At 47.6% G+C, this 17,378-nt stretch overlaps 3 protein-coding genes across 3 annotated transcripts; 2 read left to right on the forward strand and 1 right to left on the reverse strand.

Annotated features, from left to right (window-relative positions):
- Positions 1 to 626: 626 nt before the first annotated feature.
- Positions 627 to 1,731, reverse strand: GLAREA_00703 (uncharacterized protein; the record flags this gene model as incomplete). The annotated part of the gene is made up of 3 exons (XM_008085461.1): positions 627 to 815; positions 865 to 1,436; positions 1,494 to 1,731. 3 exons carry the CDS (start codon positions 1,729 to 1,731, stop codon positions 627 to 629), a joined length of 999 nt encoding a protein of 332 aa, XP_008083652.1.
- An 8,652-nt stretch (positions 1,732 to 10,383) lies between these two features.
- GLAREA_00704 (Cyclin-like protein) lies at positions 10,384 to 12,420 on the forward strand (the record flags this gene model as incomplete). The annotated part of the gene is made up of 3 exons (XM_008085462.1): positions 10,384 to 10,944; positions 11,001 to 11,280; positions 11,333 to 12,420. 3 exons carry the CDS (start codon positions 10,384 to 10,386, stop codon positions 12,418 to 12,420), a joined length of 1,929 nt encoding a protein of 642 aa, XP_008083653.1.
- Positions 12,421 to 13,521: 1,101 nt separating this feature from the next.
- Positions 13,522 to 16,860, forward strand: GLAREA_00705 (alpha/beta-Hydrolase; the record flags this gene model as incomplete). Its single annotated transcript, XM_008085463.1, has 5 exons — positions 13,522 to 14,655; positions 14,705 to 14,717; positions 15,522 to 15,768; positions 15,816 to 16,657; positions 16,709 to 16,860. The coding sequence occupies 5 exons, from the start codon at positions 13,522 to 13,524 to the stop codon at positions 16,858 to 16,860; spliced, it is 2,388 nt and encodes a 795-aa protein (XP_008083654.1).
- Positions 16,861 to 17,378: the final 518 nt, after the last annotated feature.

A 17,378-nucleotide genomic window follows, 5' to 3' on the forward strand; every position in this document is an offset into this window, starting at 1 on the left:
TTTCGTAAGCCCATTATCAGCTCGCCATCAATTCAACGATGTTAGACATGTGAGCACCAGGTTCTGGAAAAGAAATCTAAGTCACATGTTGCATGGCATCATCGGCCAAGGTGATTGGGGCTTCAAGGTGACAGTTTATCCTGAAGACCCCTTTGGTCGCTTTCGAGAGAATCATTTCAGTCTACGCGCGCATCTAAACCTCATGCGACTCTCTTATTATCTTTTAATCTGTAACTGATTGCAGTGATTAGTTAGCGTTTGTTGGATCAAGACGTAATATTGCACTTCCAAAAAGTTTGCTTGCACATAATGATATGAAGGAATAAGCGGTAAATATATGTATTAAGGTCCCTATCGCTCTTCATATCGAACCACCCTTCATTTACAGTCAACGCCAGTCCAACCAGTCCTGAGAACGCCCTGCCAATCCAATCCGTGATTACAACAATTTTATCCTGTGCTGTACAACAAGCTATCCAATCACCAATCCTAATAATGCGCCATAAATGTTGATTCAGGAAGCCAATCCCCGCTAATGCATTAATGCTCCAACTCATTCGATGTCTAATGGTGCTCGATATTATACGACGCCACATGTGCAAAACATTTGTGACAAAGGACCTTATTTAGTAGTTGAAACCACCATAATTGGAATTTCGTCCGTGTGCTTGTTGCTGGCTGAAGGTTCCGGAATTTTCATCTTGATAAATGGTGGTTCTCCGATCATCATCCATTAGAGGTTCCTTAACTTCCCAGTTGTGTTGCTTAGTGCCGACAGAGAATTCGAGATCTTCACGAGTGATTGAGTCCCAATACTAGAAGCACGTTAGTATTGTTCGCGCAGCCCCAAAGAGACGGATGTACCTTATAAACCATCATAACAGCTAACAAATTGCAGATCGTCGCAAAAAAGAGACCATCCAGATAGTGCTGAACTGCGTTGCAGATTTTGGTACTGAAAACGTACAGGATGACCTGGCCGATGATCAAAAAGAAAGTCCCAAAAGCAATATCTCCCAGTGGCCATCTATCTTCCAGGGTGTTTACTACGAGAATGATCTGCATGATGATGTAGACCGCAAGCGCAATTCCGGAAACAAGGTAAAGAACGACGAAGAGACCCAAGGTGTGCGTCGGGCTCAAACCTGCCCAGGTCTTAAATGTTGCCAACGAAACCATGAAGGTAATGACGAAGAATGCGAAACTGACGAGGCGGAGAAGCCAGACTGAGAGTGTGGTACCGTCTTCGTATAATTGGAAACCAACGAAACCATTGATAAGCAGGCAAACCGCTAGAGCAGATGTGAGGCCATTTTGTACGGCGACGAAGTATGGATATGCGTCGCTACCAACGGGTATAACACCAGAGTCGAGGATGAGAGAGGCGCAGGTTAGGCCCATGTATATATAAAAGAATGCGATGATTTCTTTGCGGCCTGCAAATTCAGAGTTAGCTTCAAGTCACACAAATTGAAAGATGGATTTCAATATACCAACTGCAGTAAATTTGCTCCGCACATGAAGGATCATGATAACCGTCATTATGAGCGCAACAATATGCATGAATGATGCAGCGCCTTGGAATATTATGGTGTTGGCCAATTCAATATTACGCGCAAAGCAATCCGCCTCGATTCCAAAAGAGTTCGATGTTGTCGAGAAATGTCCCACCACCGAACATACTGGCACCGCAGCAGCGTGGCATATTGAATCGAAGTCTCCAAAACCCATAGTGAATAGCCTGTATACACCTCTGTGTCGCCAATATGGATATTGCTATTCCGGAAAGATAATCGGGTCGTAGGATAGGGATGGAGGTCACCCAAGCAGTCGGCAGGCGAAAAGAATGTGCACGGGTATACGGAGGTATCGAAATTCGTTAAAATTTTTGGCAATAGCGAAGGGAAGGGAGAAAGGCAAGAGGCAGTAGCGAGTGTGAGGTTGAGTCTGTTTGCGGGGGATGAGGCAGCGTTTGTTCGTTGTCGCTCCTTCGAAAAGGGATGGAACAAACAAACCGGTCGTCGTTTCGATGTCTTGGCATTGGGGTCGCTAGCAGCAACGTTAGCGTCCTTTTCCTCGCATTTATTTTTAAACACGAGGTGGACTAGGTCACGTGATATTGAATTGTACGAGATCTTCTGTGATTGGTTGTGAGAACTGTTAGCATTCAGTTACCTTGCTCTCACACTGTATTGGCATTTGTGATAAGCAAACTCTTCATGAATATACGGGGTTTGAGCTACACGAAACTATCAAGGTTTGCGCGGATTGATCGTTGAGCTCACTTGACATTACTTCTAAGACCTACCTTTTGGAAGTTTTCTTCTTCAACGGCAAAAATATGTCTCTCAATGCCGGGGTAGCTCATAGTTCTTCCATGTGATCTTCCCCCTTGCTTGCTATACTTGGTAGAAATCCCAAGCCATGTTGAATTTTTCAACCACAAGTGCTTGTATCAGTAGCCAAACGTACGGACCAGTACATCTGCTTATTAACTTGATCCTGCTGGAACAACTGTTGCCTGGTTCCCTTGGAGTCTCTGGAAATTTGCTGACGACTGAGAATCGCACCATCACGTCAGTTCATAACAACTTCTGGGTGTGTAGCCACGGAATACGCGAGGTAATACTTGGACATAATATACCACAAGAATCTTGACTCGACCAGCATAACTGAACTTCAAGATGCGGTTGCTTTCGGGCTGAGGCAGATGGGACGAAATCAGCTAATCGTCACGAGTAACTAATGGGGAAGAAACAACCCGATGACCAACGTAATTCCACAAGGGTTGCTTAGGGGTAATCGATTCAACGGAGGAGGAGCGCAACTTCGAGTAGAGGAAACGAAGAGTATCAGAAGAAGCGATTGCTCGCAACGGATCCTCAAAGCTCGCCTGAAGAACATCAGATGCTGATATGCTCTAGACGGGAACGCACTCTGCGGTTATGCAGTGAGTGCTTGGAAAGACATCAAGTTGAAGTACGGTGTAGTCGTTACACAAGAGGCCTGTGGTCTTGCTGAAGGGACTCTTCCTCTCCGAACCACTTCGACGTCTGGATCGTTTCCTCTGTTCAATGCATGAGTATACATTGGGAAGGACAGAGTAATGTGAACTTGGATAAGCGGTTACCATGACTTGCATTGTGACAGGTATGCCGAGATTCGCAAAGAGCGCGCATTTGTACGTACAGGAGGGCGGCTCAGCCGTGAACGACAACATCGGTGCATGTGAACGACTTGTGGCTTTGTGGTGCCTTGGACTGAAGATTTGTTTGAAGGAAGGAGGATACTTGACCCTAAGAACAATTGATCGAGTGGTTCGCTTGAGAAGTCAGTGAAAAGATTTGCATTTTAGTTGTGAGCCGGGAAAAGAGGCATTCCTTTGCCTTACATTACCACATACAACACGGCTGACACTTGCACTTCGTGCATTTTGAGGTATCTGATGCCTGGTAGTTCATTATTTACCCCGACTTACGTGTAAAATTGACAACGATGTAGCGAGAAGACAGAACCCATCATGTAGCGCATGACAGATCAATGCAGAGCACTGATGTGAGCAGAGGATTGCATCCGCTTGTGGCAAGGTCTCAGTCTCGGTCTCGAGCCGAAGAAAGCTCCTTAAGTTAGGTTGGTGTGATGTTGAATTTTGCCGGATAGCTAAGACGTGAGCTGGCACAAATGGAATTTTTGGATCTTCTCGCCCACGAGCAGGAGACGACGCGGGGGTTGGATGCTCGTCTGCATTACCGATATCATCTGCTGACTGTTGATCGAGGTGTTACGGGTGTGTGGAAACTTATGGCGGAGTTACAAGGCTATGATCTTCGCACTGAGAAAAAGAAAATAAGGCGTTTGCAGGAGTCTCAAAGCAGCGAGTTACGGCACAATCTTCGCTCTGGAATACCTCAAGAATGCCCGCTGCCTGATCTGTATTCTTCCAACATCAGAAAGTGCAGTACACAACAGCAGTCTGTATCATTTGTGATGATATTGGGGATGTTGAGGATCTTAAGCGTTGGCAACGGCACTATCAAAATCTGATAGGGCCGTCATACGAATGGTCTGTAGACGCCTGAGTGCTGTCACTGTTGTGGGTCAACAATATCTTTTTGAAACTAAGTTTCAAAAGATTCATCCTTCACAAGCCAGTCTCGAGGCCTGTACGGAATACGGATAGTAATCGTGTTGTCATTTGTAGAAAGAAAAGGCAGGAAATAGCGGCACTGCTGCACGATTGCGGTCGAGAGGATCTTGGTGTAAGGTAATGGAGCAGTGTGGCCGTGATATGTTGCTCGCAACAATACCTTAACGGCACTCCAAAAGTCCTGATGGTCTAATTAAATAACCGGTATCATGGTTACCGCTCAGGTGCTTCAACTGTGGGATGTCCTTGGTCTTTGGTTCGCAACACTCTTCATTAAAGTACCTTGACATTTCCGCGAACGGTATTGATGGTCTGCCTTGAGAAACTCGGTCGGTTGCAAGCTTCGCGCTTCCCTGCGAGGCTGGCTCAAAGCAAGGGTCATTCAGACCAAGGCTACGAGATTGAGCATATTGGCACTGTTTGATTGATTGGAGCGCGCGACCGCTCGGCGAGTAGGTGGTCGCAATCCGGCGATTTGTAAATTTGTGCGTGAAGCCTAATCTGATACAACAAAGCAAGTGACGGGTAAAGAATATGCAGCTGTTGGAAATCCGAAGGCCTGTGAGATCGTAGGCTGAGCTGGGATTACCATCGATTGTCATTCGTCCACCCTGGGGACGGGAAACAGTCGTGGTGTGACAATGATTATGTGATACTTCGTGCAATCTATCATGGAAGATTGTCATGCTGGTTCCGTGGCTTTTCGGTAACTGAGCCTCCTCAGGCATGGATACAGAATAATGCCGATTCCAAAGGTGCTAACACGTCCACCGGGGCTGAGAAGTATGAGGACTTATCGTTATTGGCGCTTCGTCCGCATTAGGGGCTCGAAGGCGCATGATGCAATTGTAAAAGGTAGGTGCAATCTCTAAAACGAGTTCTTCGTCGATCAGATTACATGTTCAGATGTGGCGGGTGCAGTGTAGTATCACTTCTTACGTTTCAAGCAAGATTCTGCTGCTACCTCGCTATGACTCCGTCATGGTTCGACTGGGGAAAAGGCAAAATTATAATTCTATGTGATACAGACACTCAAATTAGATTCTCCAACAATGATATCTCCCCTTGATCAGACCCATGGCGTGGGGAGAAACCTCCTCACTAAATCTACTAACGAATTGATCGACAAACGCGACAATTCCTGAGTCAGACCAGAAACTGATGATAGTTCAACGGATCATTCTGGATGGAAGCTTGCTGGGCACGAGATAAGTGAGGTCAATACGACAATACTGCAGGAATAATGACGCCCGGTTTTCACATAATAATGAGTTGTCTACTGCTAGAAGTCATACTTGATATAATTGTCTCACCGTGAATTTGCTCTTTGCAATGTCGCCGTTGTCCACCGGTGTCTAAATGAATCTATCAGGTTTGCGAAATCGTCCAAATTACTTCGGATCGTTCCAAGAAAGTCCCCAGCGTCATCCGTATGAAATCGAGATTCCGTATTCTTAAGCCTGATGATTTCCTTATCTTCCTCCACTTGTCTAACGACTTCGAAATTAATAGTAATGGTATGAATGCATGTTTAGTGCTTTACCTCACTTCAGCTGGGCTCATAGTGCGTCAAAAGTGTTACTTGTAAACGCCGATGATTTGGTGAAATGCTCCCCCGCACTGAGTGAGGGGTTGATAGGTGCCACTACTATCCACACAAAATGTGCCACTGTACGCGCGCCTTCAGTTTCTTCCTCTCAAATTCTCAAAAGTGCTATGGACCGTACATACATTCAAATAAAGCGGCACTCAAATGCCGCACACGGAAATGAAACGCTGTCACACTTGACCCAAGATTGTGGAGTGGCTTCTTATCCATCCAACAACTCACTTCAACAACGGTATTTGTGAGCCAGGAGAGACCCCGCGCTTCGAAACATTGACCGACACAACGTAAAACGACCTCCTCGGCTTCCCGTTATGAGGCACCATCATCGAAAGAAGAACGAAGACCGGGCTGAAAACTGGATCGAGAGAAACTTTATGCGTCACGACTCAACATCATCTGGGACCATGCGGGAACTAACAGTGAACACCTCAGCATCACGACCGACGGATCTCAATCCCTCCAGGACCTCCAAAGAGATAGCGACTATCAACAGGAACGATGTCCGGATCTGACGATACTCAGATATCATGCCCTGCTCGGAGGTTCTGCCCAGCATCTAGTCTTTTCAACTTACGAAGCACATCGAAGCAATTCAGCTAATAATCCGCTCGGTCTTCGATTGGGCGAATGTTATGGTCTGAGGAGTGATCCCAGGTCTCGACTTCCGAAAAAGCAGAGGCAAATTCTTATGCAACCACTTTGAATCAAGACCGCGTCGATAGCCAGAGGAATGATCCACCGCTTACGATTTTACGCCATATGGACGCAGGCTATCATTCATCTTCTGCAAATACCTCGCCGAACTGTAGTAGTGCTCACATCACGAGCCGCCACAAGACTGTTCCGAGCTCCGACGTTTGCAAAGATATTCCTAGGTGACCATGGATTAATCAAATGGGGACGTTCAAACAAATCATGGAGTTGAATAATGATACTTTGGTCTAGACACATGTCACGACTTACTATATCGGTCGACGGCTAAAACAATTTTTCACTCAAAATCGCTGACCCCCAAAGCACCATGTATAACTTTGATATGCGGATCATGATTATTTCGGCCCGCCAGCACGCAACATCTTACTTGTTCTCAAATATGATAAGGTTATGTCGTCGTAATATCAAAAATAATGGACACCAGCTCATGCAGCAGCGGCATAACCAAGGTTTCTGCTTCGTAGTGTGTGCTTCAAATGTTTCCGTCCGAACGTCGCTTTTTCCTCATATCAGACCCCTGGCTTCAAGCAAAGGGCACTTGAGGTCTTGAGATCGACATCACGAAGCAGTTGGGTGGACAGCCACACGAAGCAGTGAGACTCGGACGTTGCTATCAGCCTGATTCTGAGGCATACCACAGCTGAGTATGGTAATAATGCGTTGCTGCAAATTTACCGTGACTTTCACCAACCATGCTGCGATGCTCCGTCATGTTGCAATTCCATGGGGACTTGCCTTGCCGGTCTATTTGGCCGCAGGATGAGCGGTTGTCAGAATCGTGCTCTTGGCTATGGGTTCTCCCCATGTTACTGAGTATGAGACCGCTGATTATTGCCCCTCGATGTAGCCCCTCCGGAGCCCTCACTCGACACTCAACCAGGCAGACTACCGCCGAGCGTAGCGCGTCGTTGCTCCTCTGCTGAACCATGAAAAGATGAACTTTGCACAGGCGGCTGGCTGGCCGACATGGTTGAAGTTGACTTGATTTGATTTGAGGGTGTGGATTCGTGGAGAGATGCGTGTTCTTGGATCACTTTTTCGGTGTTGGTTCCACGAGTCCACACCGTTCGTGTTCCAAGCACTTTGCTACAGAACCCAGTCTAGTCCAGCTCGGTATCAATACTGCCACCCAACAGATCCTGGCCAAATCTTGAAATCTCACTCATTCAGTGCGACCCTTACCAACGGATCAAGCAATACAGCGTCGCCCAATCACAAGGTACGTGTCCGAAGATTGGAATGCCTCCCGGTCCGAGGCACCACGATGTAGCCACCCCTAGCGAGGGTCACGCATTAAGACTATCGTTTGTGCTGGAACTGCAGCGTGTTGGATTCTCGGGAAGAGGTTGCGACGTACAGTAAAGTACCTACCTATTACGCTACGGGAGAGATAATTGTCTGAATGAAGAACGGATCATTTTCAGCATTTTGATGTGCAAGCAGAAAGACCGAGCCTCTGGAGACAACGACCAAACTTGTCATGGTTCGAATACGAAATACGGCATACAGCCAACCATTACCTGACTAGGAAAACTTATTTTTTTGAACTAAAAAAACACTCTTTTCTTGACGAAACAATTCGCAAACTCGTGACGGATTTGCTCACTTCGCTAATCTGCTCCTTAATGACGATCATGGCACACCTTTCGTAACCAAATCCATTTTTGTCCACTAGTCGCTCAGCGCGCTGAGTAGCACGGATATGCTTCCAACTGAACTGATACTTGATCCAGGACCACAAGCCAGGCATCGCGCCCTTTTACGCATTCCAACCCGTTGGGGGGATTGCACCAATCCAAAAAGCCAACCAAAGACACGAACATTGGAGACGGAACGCGCATCCATTTCTCGTCCCAATATTCTTCCGTGGGTGCTCGTTGCTAGGGTTCTTTTGATAGACCGCAACCGCAGGTGTGCCTTCCACGCGCTCCACCGATGCCAGCTGCACGTAGATTGGAGGTCGTCTTCATTGGTGATTCGGACATTCAACGAACCTTGGTCCAACTTTGCAGAACTGGAACGCCAACGCCCCGTCTTTTTGAATCCGTCACCTCAGTGTGTTCCTTGTCGACGCGGATGCTCATAAATATACCACCCGTCCATGCCGGGTCCTGGGCGCAACGCAGCTACTCCTGTAGTCGTGTGTCTGGCTGCGTGCGTGGTTGCTTGCTTCCTGCTGATATCTGAGCAGCGGTCCGGTAATAAGGTGATGATGATGAGATGAGAGAACAGCCAAAGGCCGACGTTAGGCTGGACACGAGACGGACGGCACACAGCCCATACCGTACAGACATACATACCGCGGACGAAGACAGTTTCTCCTCCGTATTGATTGGGCAGCTGCTGACTCTCCTCTGCTCCGTCTCCTGCCCGCCAGGCAGGCAAGAGCAAAACAAGCGAGGCGATGAGAGAGGGAAAGCGGATAAGGGGGCGGTGTTATCAAACGAACCCCTCGCTGGCTGTTCCGAGGAAGACGAAAGGCACGCTAGAACGAACCACAGCACTACTTTTGGCACACTTGAAGGCTTCAACCCATGGCAAATAAGAATAGAGATGTTGGGATTGCTTGCTTGCTTTGCTCCATGTTTGAATTTCTTTTATTTTTCTTCATTGCCGCTTTGCCTTTTTTCTTCGTATCGTAATCTTCGTACTGTAGCTGCTGTAACTAATTAATGTGACCATCACAGAAGGTGCTCGTGTCTCCCGGAGACTGCCACCCTGGCCCCGCTAGGTTTCCCATCTGCCCATCTGCCCATTTGGCGTCAGCGTGCACTCTATTGGCTGCAGCTAGTCGAGTGGAACTAAGTAATAATGTAATAATGTACACTGGAACTGGCAACTGGCAACTATCGTGCTCTTGCCTTGCCTGGCTCTGCGCTGCTGCTGCTGCTCTCAGCATTGCGGTGGCTCGCTCTCGCTCTCGCTCCCACTCTCCACCGGCCGCTCCCTGGCCGCTCCCTGGATGTCTTGAGTCTTGACTCTGCTTGACTTCCCTCCCTGAGTCCTTGCTGGGCCTGACTCCTGAGCCTTCTCTCACCTCCCACCTCCCACCTCCCACGCCGCCGCGGTCAATCCCCCTGCTCCACGACCCACGACCCAACGACCGCCAGCGACCAGCAACGACGAGTGCAAACGTCCGCAGCCTCCCCTCCCCAGCTGCTGCGACTGGTGCAAATGTCCCTAATGGAGGACACTCGCCCAACCTTGCAACTTGCCAATGGGGCCTGTGACATCAACCGGACCTGGACTGACTTCTTTGAGATCAGCCTCCACCCTCAGCAACGGCATCATTGCACCATTGGTCTTCTGCGCTGCTCTACCTGGTCTAGAATCCGACAGTTCCAAGACCGTCTTGCACTCCATTCCAACGCTGCGTTGCTGCTTTGTTTTCTCTACAAGCCTCGCAAAAGCGTTAGTTTCGTGCCTAACCGCTTTCGGTTGCGAATGGCTAACGGAGCGTCGAGGGGCCTGTAATACTTTCTTTGCTCTTGGCCAACCTTGCTAGAAAGTCTATACTTCCATTCCACTTCACTCACAGTCTACACTTCACATTCACACGTCCCAAATAACTACGAACCTCTTCTATTCACTTTTCTTGACTGCCAACCCTCCTCTCAGCTTCAATATTCCTTATTTCCATTCTCCGACTGGCAATTCGATGCCCTGTTGATCCAACAGGTACCGGCCTTAGATCCATATGGCGTTGCGGTAACATTCGTTCTCACGGCAGGTGAATCGATTCGTTGGACACCAAGGGGAATCGATTGGGAAAAGAGTGCTGGAAGCTCTGGAAGTGGAATAATTCAAAAAGTCTCGACGTTACAAGATTTCTCGTACATCACCTTCGATCTGAATCAGTAACCCAGGTTTCCGAACAAAAGGGCATTTATCTCTACCTCAAGCCGTTGTCTCCATGCATCAAACTGCTACAAGGCCGGCTCCTCTCAACTTCCCTCTGCCACACGTACACGCAGCTTTCAGCATTGACCGACGGAAAGACATTGGGACTCTGCAGTCTCAACGACATCCGGTGTACCTTGAGGCGCCAGTGAGGGACGGTCTACCTACTCCGCCGGCAGACGATATGGGAACTACGTATCAATCATCGCGGTATAATCAATACGAGAGCCGGCCAGACACATATTCAAATCATGGAGGAGTGCAGAGCAACTATGCTGGGGCACGTTCTGGAAGTAGCACTCAAGGACGACCGTACTCAGTACCGCATTCCTCTCTGAATCATCTACCGCCACCTTTACCCTCTACAATGCGTAACGAAACCCACGTCTCCTCGCACCCACCGTACAGAGTACCAGATTTGGTGCAGAGTGCCCCTTTGACGGACTTCGTCACCCTTTCTCGATCCGATGAAACCCGACGATCTAGCTCCAGCGGAGATGTAGTAGCCAAATCGTTTCAAATACCCTCTTCGATAAACAATAGCGGTGGAAGTCTAGCCGAGTTTGCTGCACAGGTGAGGAAGCACTTGTTTATTCGATGTTTCAACCTCCTCCTACTAACATCACGTAGATTACATGCTTATTTTGGTTTGAGTCAACCGAAACACTAAAATTGGCTGAGACAGTATCAAGTACAACGGTGGTAAAACGGTTGAAAGGCGAGGCGGTGCCATCGAGTGGTTTCCGGAAATGGGTTGTTTCTATTCTCTCGACCACACAGGTTTCGCCAGAGGTTATTATCCTTGCTCTGCTGTTTATCTACCGATTGAAAAAGATCAACCCAACAGTTAAAGGGCGAAGCGGAAGCGAATACCGGTTGCTGACTGTTGCGTTGATGTTGGGAAACAAATGTAAGTGTCGTAACTTGGATCTTCGAAGACGGACTCGTTAACATAATTTCAGTCCTGGATGACAACACCTACACGAACAAGACATGGGCAGAAGTCTCGGGCATATCGGTTACAGAAATACACGTTATGGAAGTTGAATTTCTGAGCAACATGAGATATAGTTTGTTAGCATCAAAAGAGCAGTGGCAGGACTGGCAGGAAAAATTGGCTCAGTTTTGGATTTACTGCGACGCGGCCGCCAGGGCACCATTGCCTCAAATATCCCCCCCGACACACTTGCAACCAACGCTACCTTCACCACCAACCTCGATGCAAAATTCGCCGCCGTCCTTGACTAGTGGATATACATCTTCTATGAGCAGTCCATATCGCCCGCACTTATCAGCCAGCAGCAGCTATATGGCTCCTTTACCCTCTCCTGCACATATGATACCCGAGCTTGACCTACGATCATCTGCTCGAAAGCGAAGTTATGATGGTGATTCGGAAGAGTCGGTTGCCAAGCGAGTGACGAGACCCCCAACAACTAGCTCATCATCCTATAACCTTAGCCAACCCGCTATGCGGCCTGATCTTCCTCGATTGCCAGTTCCCAACCTTACGATATCGACGAATCAGCCTATGAGCAGTAATTATAACAACAGCGCAGGCTCGTCAGACGCTGCTCCCTTACTGCCACCGCTTAATGGTCGATCGATGTCTTCAGTCTATTCTTCAACACCGTCGTGGCCAGTATTGACACCTACCGGTCCACCAAGCCAGCATGGGACGCCAAGTGCAAATGGCTACACCACCCCCTCTCGCCGGACAAGTCCACACTCGGTCCATGATCTTCTGTCATTAGGCTCTTCCCCTATCTCTGGCAATTTCCCAGGTCACAATCCGGGGCACGTTTCTCCTTCTTGCTATCTTCAACAACGCAATTCTCCATATAAGCCAATACGAAATGTGAAGACGCTGCTCTACCCACCACCTTCGGCCGCAATGCATGGCTATTCCGCCAATCTTGACCAGATGCATTACCAACCTCTTGGGCGAAGGAATGACTACCGGCCTGGCGTAGTCCCAGAGTATTCTTCGCATGGCCACTATCAACATTACCCTGTCCTTCCAATACCACAACCAAAGTTCCTTGCCTAGTCTGACCTAAATTCGAATTTCTTAGATCCACCAACAGGGTCGTCGTACGTTGAAGGCCACGTATATACTACTCATTAATGCTCAAAAAGCAAAAACATGAGCCTCGACAAAGACATTTGGTTCGCGCCACCACATTACATTGCATTTCTAAGGGCGTTTTTTTTTTTCAATCCAGCACTTACATTCGTTCTCTCCAAGGTTTGAGAAAACGGTGCTTATTATACCATAATTGCATGGACCGGAGTTTATGGGCACGCATTGGGGTAGGAAGCAATCCTCCGACCGCGTTTTGCATTTGCATTTTTCTTGCGCCGTTTAAAGAAGAGAGGTGACTCGATACGAGGAGATCACTCTGTGGGTTCAGAGGAGAGAGCTCCCTACTCTGAGATTGAGTAAGAGCTGTGAAGGATAGGATGTATATCGTGTAGGTTAAGATAGACTCTGGAGATAATTGAAACGATCTTGGAGCGGAGATTTGTGTTTACCCTCTGTTTACTGTGACCACAAAAATTGCGCTTTTGCGCACAATGTCCCCAAATGAACACATGTTGATGTTGTCAGACTTATCTGTAAACAAATATCCGAAGTACTTGTTTTCAGTAGAGCAGGAGCCGAACATAATATCTTGGGTATCACATTCACTATTCTTTAGCAATATTTTTTGAAGCTCAGATGAGAACGGGACGCACCTTCCTCAAGTGATACATCCGAACTTGTTATTCGTCATCTTTCAAAGTTAGAACTTCTCGCTTTGAAGTGACCGAGGATGTACAACTGAGCATCTTCTCCATGATGAATAGTTGCCTCTTCAGGCTCCAACACGCAATTAAAGTACTAATGTAGCCATAGATTATAAGCAACAGCTTACATTTACAACGGACTGCTACTAACACACAATTCCATATTACATCTGGAATTCACCTTCAAATCATTTACACAGGCAAGCCAATCCGCAAAACCTTCGCGTACACTAAAACTCATTTTCTTTAGAACTTCCGCAGATTGCGAACGACGTGTTCATGCTCGCATCTGGGTTACGCGCTACTGCCAAAAGATTAGGGGATTGGATATCAAACAGAAAAGATTTGCATAACCTACACTATGGCTTCCATCACCATCGACATCAAGCCAAACGAAGATAATTGGGCGGGGTTCTGCAAGGCGTGGGAAGAACACAAGCTCGCAACCGAAAAGATTATGGACGCAAATCGCAAAAGACGAGTTGAAGCAATGGAAGGAGATCTTAAAAGTTTGCCATCAGATGTAGTAAAGACGATCATGGAACTTCACCAGAAATCCTACCTAGAAGATACTGAGATCTTCAGAGCGCAGTCGCAAAATTTACAGAAACTGAGTAGGCTTCTGTTCGAGACATCGACGAAGGATGTTTCTGATACCATCAACGAGGTTCTTGCATCGTGCCTACGCGAAGACTCAAAGCAATATGTATCGCCACACGGTCGTTATATTCTCCAGACGCCTCCGTCCTGTTTAGGATCGCAACATTATATGCAAGCGCCATGTCCGCCTGCTTTCACCGCAAATGCTAGCCCTCTCAAGCGGCCCTGCCCCTTTACAGAGATACGAACGGAGCCAAACATCCTTCCAGATACAAAGGTCCTCAGGATACAAGCACAGCATAACACGAGCTTCCCACCGGTATTCAGTCATCCCTACACCGAAGCATATGAGAAGCAAACGACCAAACAACTCGGAGATTTACTTCAGGAATTCAACGCGTCCTCACCAATCCCTCGGATCCCAGAAAATACACCAGTACAAACCTACCAATCCTCGAATGCAGTACCTCCTCCAGATTTTTCAGTACCTCCTGCTTTTTCAGCACATGCTGCACTTTTAACCCCCCCAGCTCCTCCAGCTCCAACAAAGATCACCGATCACTCGACCAACGCACAAATACTCATACCCCGAAAGACAACAATGTCCATGATCCCAATCCTATCACAGATCACTGAGTTCCCAGCACGATCCAGAACCCGAGGCCCAGGAAAATACTATATCCTTCTATGTCCGATCTGCAACCGCAATTTTGATACCGCCCCAGGCTGTTTCATTCACTTCAATCAGAGCGATATAGAACACGCTATTGCTTTGGGAAGTGGTGCTAAAAGCCGAACTCATGCTTCTGCGGTGAAGGTTGCGGGGGTGGAAATTGTGGATGCGAGTGCTGCTACCGTGGAAGCGCATAATGTGAAGAGAAGAGAATTAATCAGAGTGAGTTAGTGTTATCTGTTTTTAAGTTCTAGGCTAATAAGTGATGCAGGCAGCTGGGAGGGGTTATATATGAAGTCGATCGCTTTGGGTGCTTAAGATGGACAGTACACGAACGATGGATCCAGTGGTGTCTTTCAGTGGCTTTTCTCTCTCAAAAGAGCTTTATATAAGGAATTGGAGAATCGGACCAGATTTTGCTCTTTGATAGTCATAATATTATGCACAAAGGTTAGCTAGAGGAAAATCAGAGGAGTGACAATTACGACAAGATGTATTGTAGTCTATAGACAGATAAAATTTGGAGCATCACGCTTGCAAGAGTATGTGGGTGGTGTAATACTATTAATTTTTCATCACATCTTGTAATTTCAGAATGATAGTATTGATTCCAGCGCCGACCTTCACATGCGAACGCAGGTAAATTCCACATAGTCATCCAATATATGGGCATTTATTAGAGCTGAATCTAGGTAGTCCTTTGGGATATAGTAACAAAATGTTCCTCGAGAAGAGTTTTAGGCATACTTAGGCCATTTATTTATTAACTAACACTAACCCATAGCCCTGTTATGTGAATACAACTTACACAAGTCGTAGTACTCAAATATGCTGCCAATAGTATGAATTTATGTCATCATTGACTGAAAGAGAATGCCATAATGGCCCTGAGAGATTCATCACTCTTTGGTTTTACTGTAAAAGTTATTCAGTCTCTCATCTGTCAGATTAATCTTCCACCTGGTGCACCACCTGGTCACTCAACCCCTTTTTAGGCAAGCACTGCCAAGATCACAAGCGACAAGTTATGTCATGAATCAAACCGGGGCGCCAGCGGTGGGGTGTCTGACAGGCTGACAAGCTTCTAGAAAACGTCCTCGTACATGGTCATTTGCTACACGCATACAATGCAAACATATCCGCCATGAAGAAAACGCTCTTGCTGTGTTTCATACACGGCTTTAAAGGAGACGACAACACCTTTGGAGAGTTTCCTGCCAACCTCAAGACGTTGGTTGCCGAGGGGCTTCCAAAAGTCGATGTTCAGGCGATTGTGTATCCCAAGTTCGAGACTCGAGGCGATCTTGGGGAGTGTGTAAATAGGTTTAGGGATTGGTATTTTAAATTTTATCTGGAGGAAATTACTACTTACACGAAGGCAGGCTTCTGGAGAAAGTCATCGACATCGAAGTAACCTCGCACACCCCATCCCCAACCATCGATCCCTCCGTACATGTAATCTTGATCGGCCACTCCATGGGCGGCATCGTCGCCGCAGACGCAATCCTATCCCTCACAGCAGACCAACCCATCGATTCCGGCGACAGCTCTTCTACAGTCCTCCCCCCGAACACCTCCACACCACTCAACACCCTCATGTTCCCCTACATCCAAGGTGTTCTAGCCTTCGATACCCCATACCTTGGTATCGCGCCCGGCGTGGTAGCACACGGTGCGGAAGAAAAATACAATACTGCGAGCTCCGCATTCGCGCAGTTAAGCGGTTTAAGCGGTGCGCTGTGGGGCGCAAACGCTTCTGCAGAGGCGACGAAGAAGGAGAAACCGAAGGAAGCTCCGAAAGCTCTGCCAGCGCCAGAGATTCCTGCGTCGCCGTGGGCGAGATGGGGGAAGATCGCGCTTGCGGCTGGAGGAGCGGCGGCTGTAGCAGGTGCTGGGGCTGCGGCGTTTGTAAATCGAGATAGGATTAGTGAGGGGTGGGGGTGGGTTGGGTCGCATTTGGAGTTTGTGGGATGTTTGATGAGGGGGGAGGAGTTGAAGAAGAGGGTTGCGGGGATGGTGACGCTGAATAAGGAGATGAATGTTGGATGGGCGAATTTATATACGCGGCTGGGGAAGAAGGCGGTCAGTAAGGAGACGGGTAGTTTGGTTGGAGGTGTGGTTGGGAATCAGAGGACTTTCTGTTCGTTACCTAGGAGTGAGGCGAAGTTGTTTTGGAGAGAAGCCATCAATGATATGGCCAGTGATGAACCGGGTGCACATATGAGTAAGTCCTTGCTGTTCGATAATCTAGGCGTTTTAGGCTGATTGGAAGTAGCAATGTTCTTTCCTAAAGACAACCCAGGCTATCAGGACCTTACAAAAGCAGCCCAAGGGCTCATTGTAGGTTGGGTTCACGGCGAATGGTACGATTCAAGTCACGGGGATCAAAAAGCCATCAACGTCGAGGAAGAGTCGGAGCTGAGCTGAATTATAAATTATTTCGACCACTTTAACACAACTCTTCGTTCACACATTCTTAGACAGCTCGGATGGCCAAGCTGCGCTCACATATGTCATCGGGCGGAAGACTTTGAAATTTAGCGCGGAGTTTACGGGTAGTTGTGGGTTGCAATATAGAAGAAACTAGTTTATACATATGCTAGGTATATCACAGATGGCAGGTTCATGTTCATGCTCTTTCGTGATGCATGTGACAGACGACGCTGGACAATTTACAGACTGCCGTCCATGCCAGTCCGCCAGACATGGCACACTTCATGGTATGTATGATTAACCAATATACATCCCTTTCTACTCGACTTCGGTTTTTCTTTTCGACCCCTTTTCTCGAAGAACAAAAAATTGTGACCTGCACTTCTCGAGACTACCGATTTATGTCCCAAAGCTTGGATCCGAACCTGGCTGTATTATTACTTTCAGAGAGAAGTAGCACGTTATAAAGCCCAGAGTACGGTCGTATAGTGCGCAGCATTAGGCGAATTTTG

The sequence above is a fragment of the Glarea lozoyensis genome (genome assembly GCF_000409485.1).
Source record: "Glarea lozoyensis ATCC 20868 chromosome Unknown GLAREA3, whole genome shotgun sequence".
In the NCBI taxonomy this organism is placed as follows: Eukaryota; Fungi; Ascomycota; class Leotiomycetes; order Helotiales; family Helotiaceae; genus Glarea; species Glarea lozoyensis.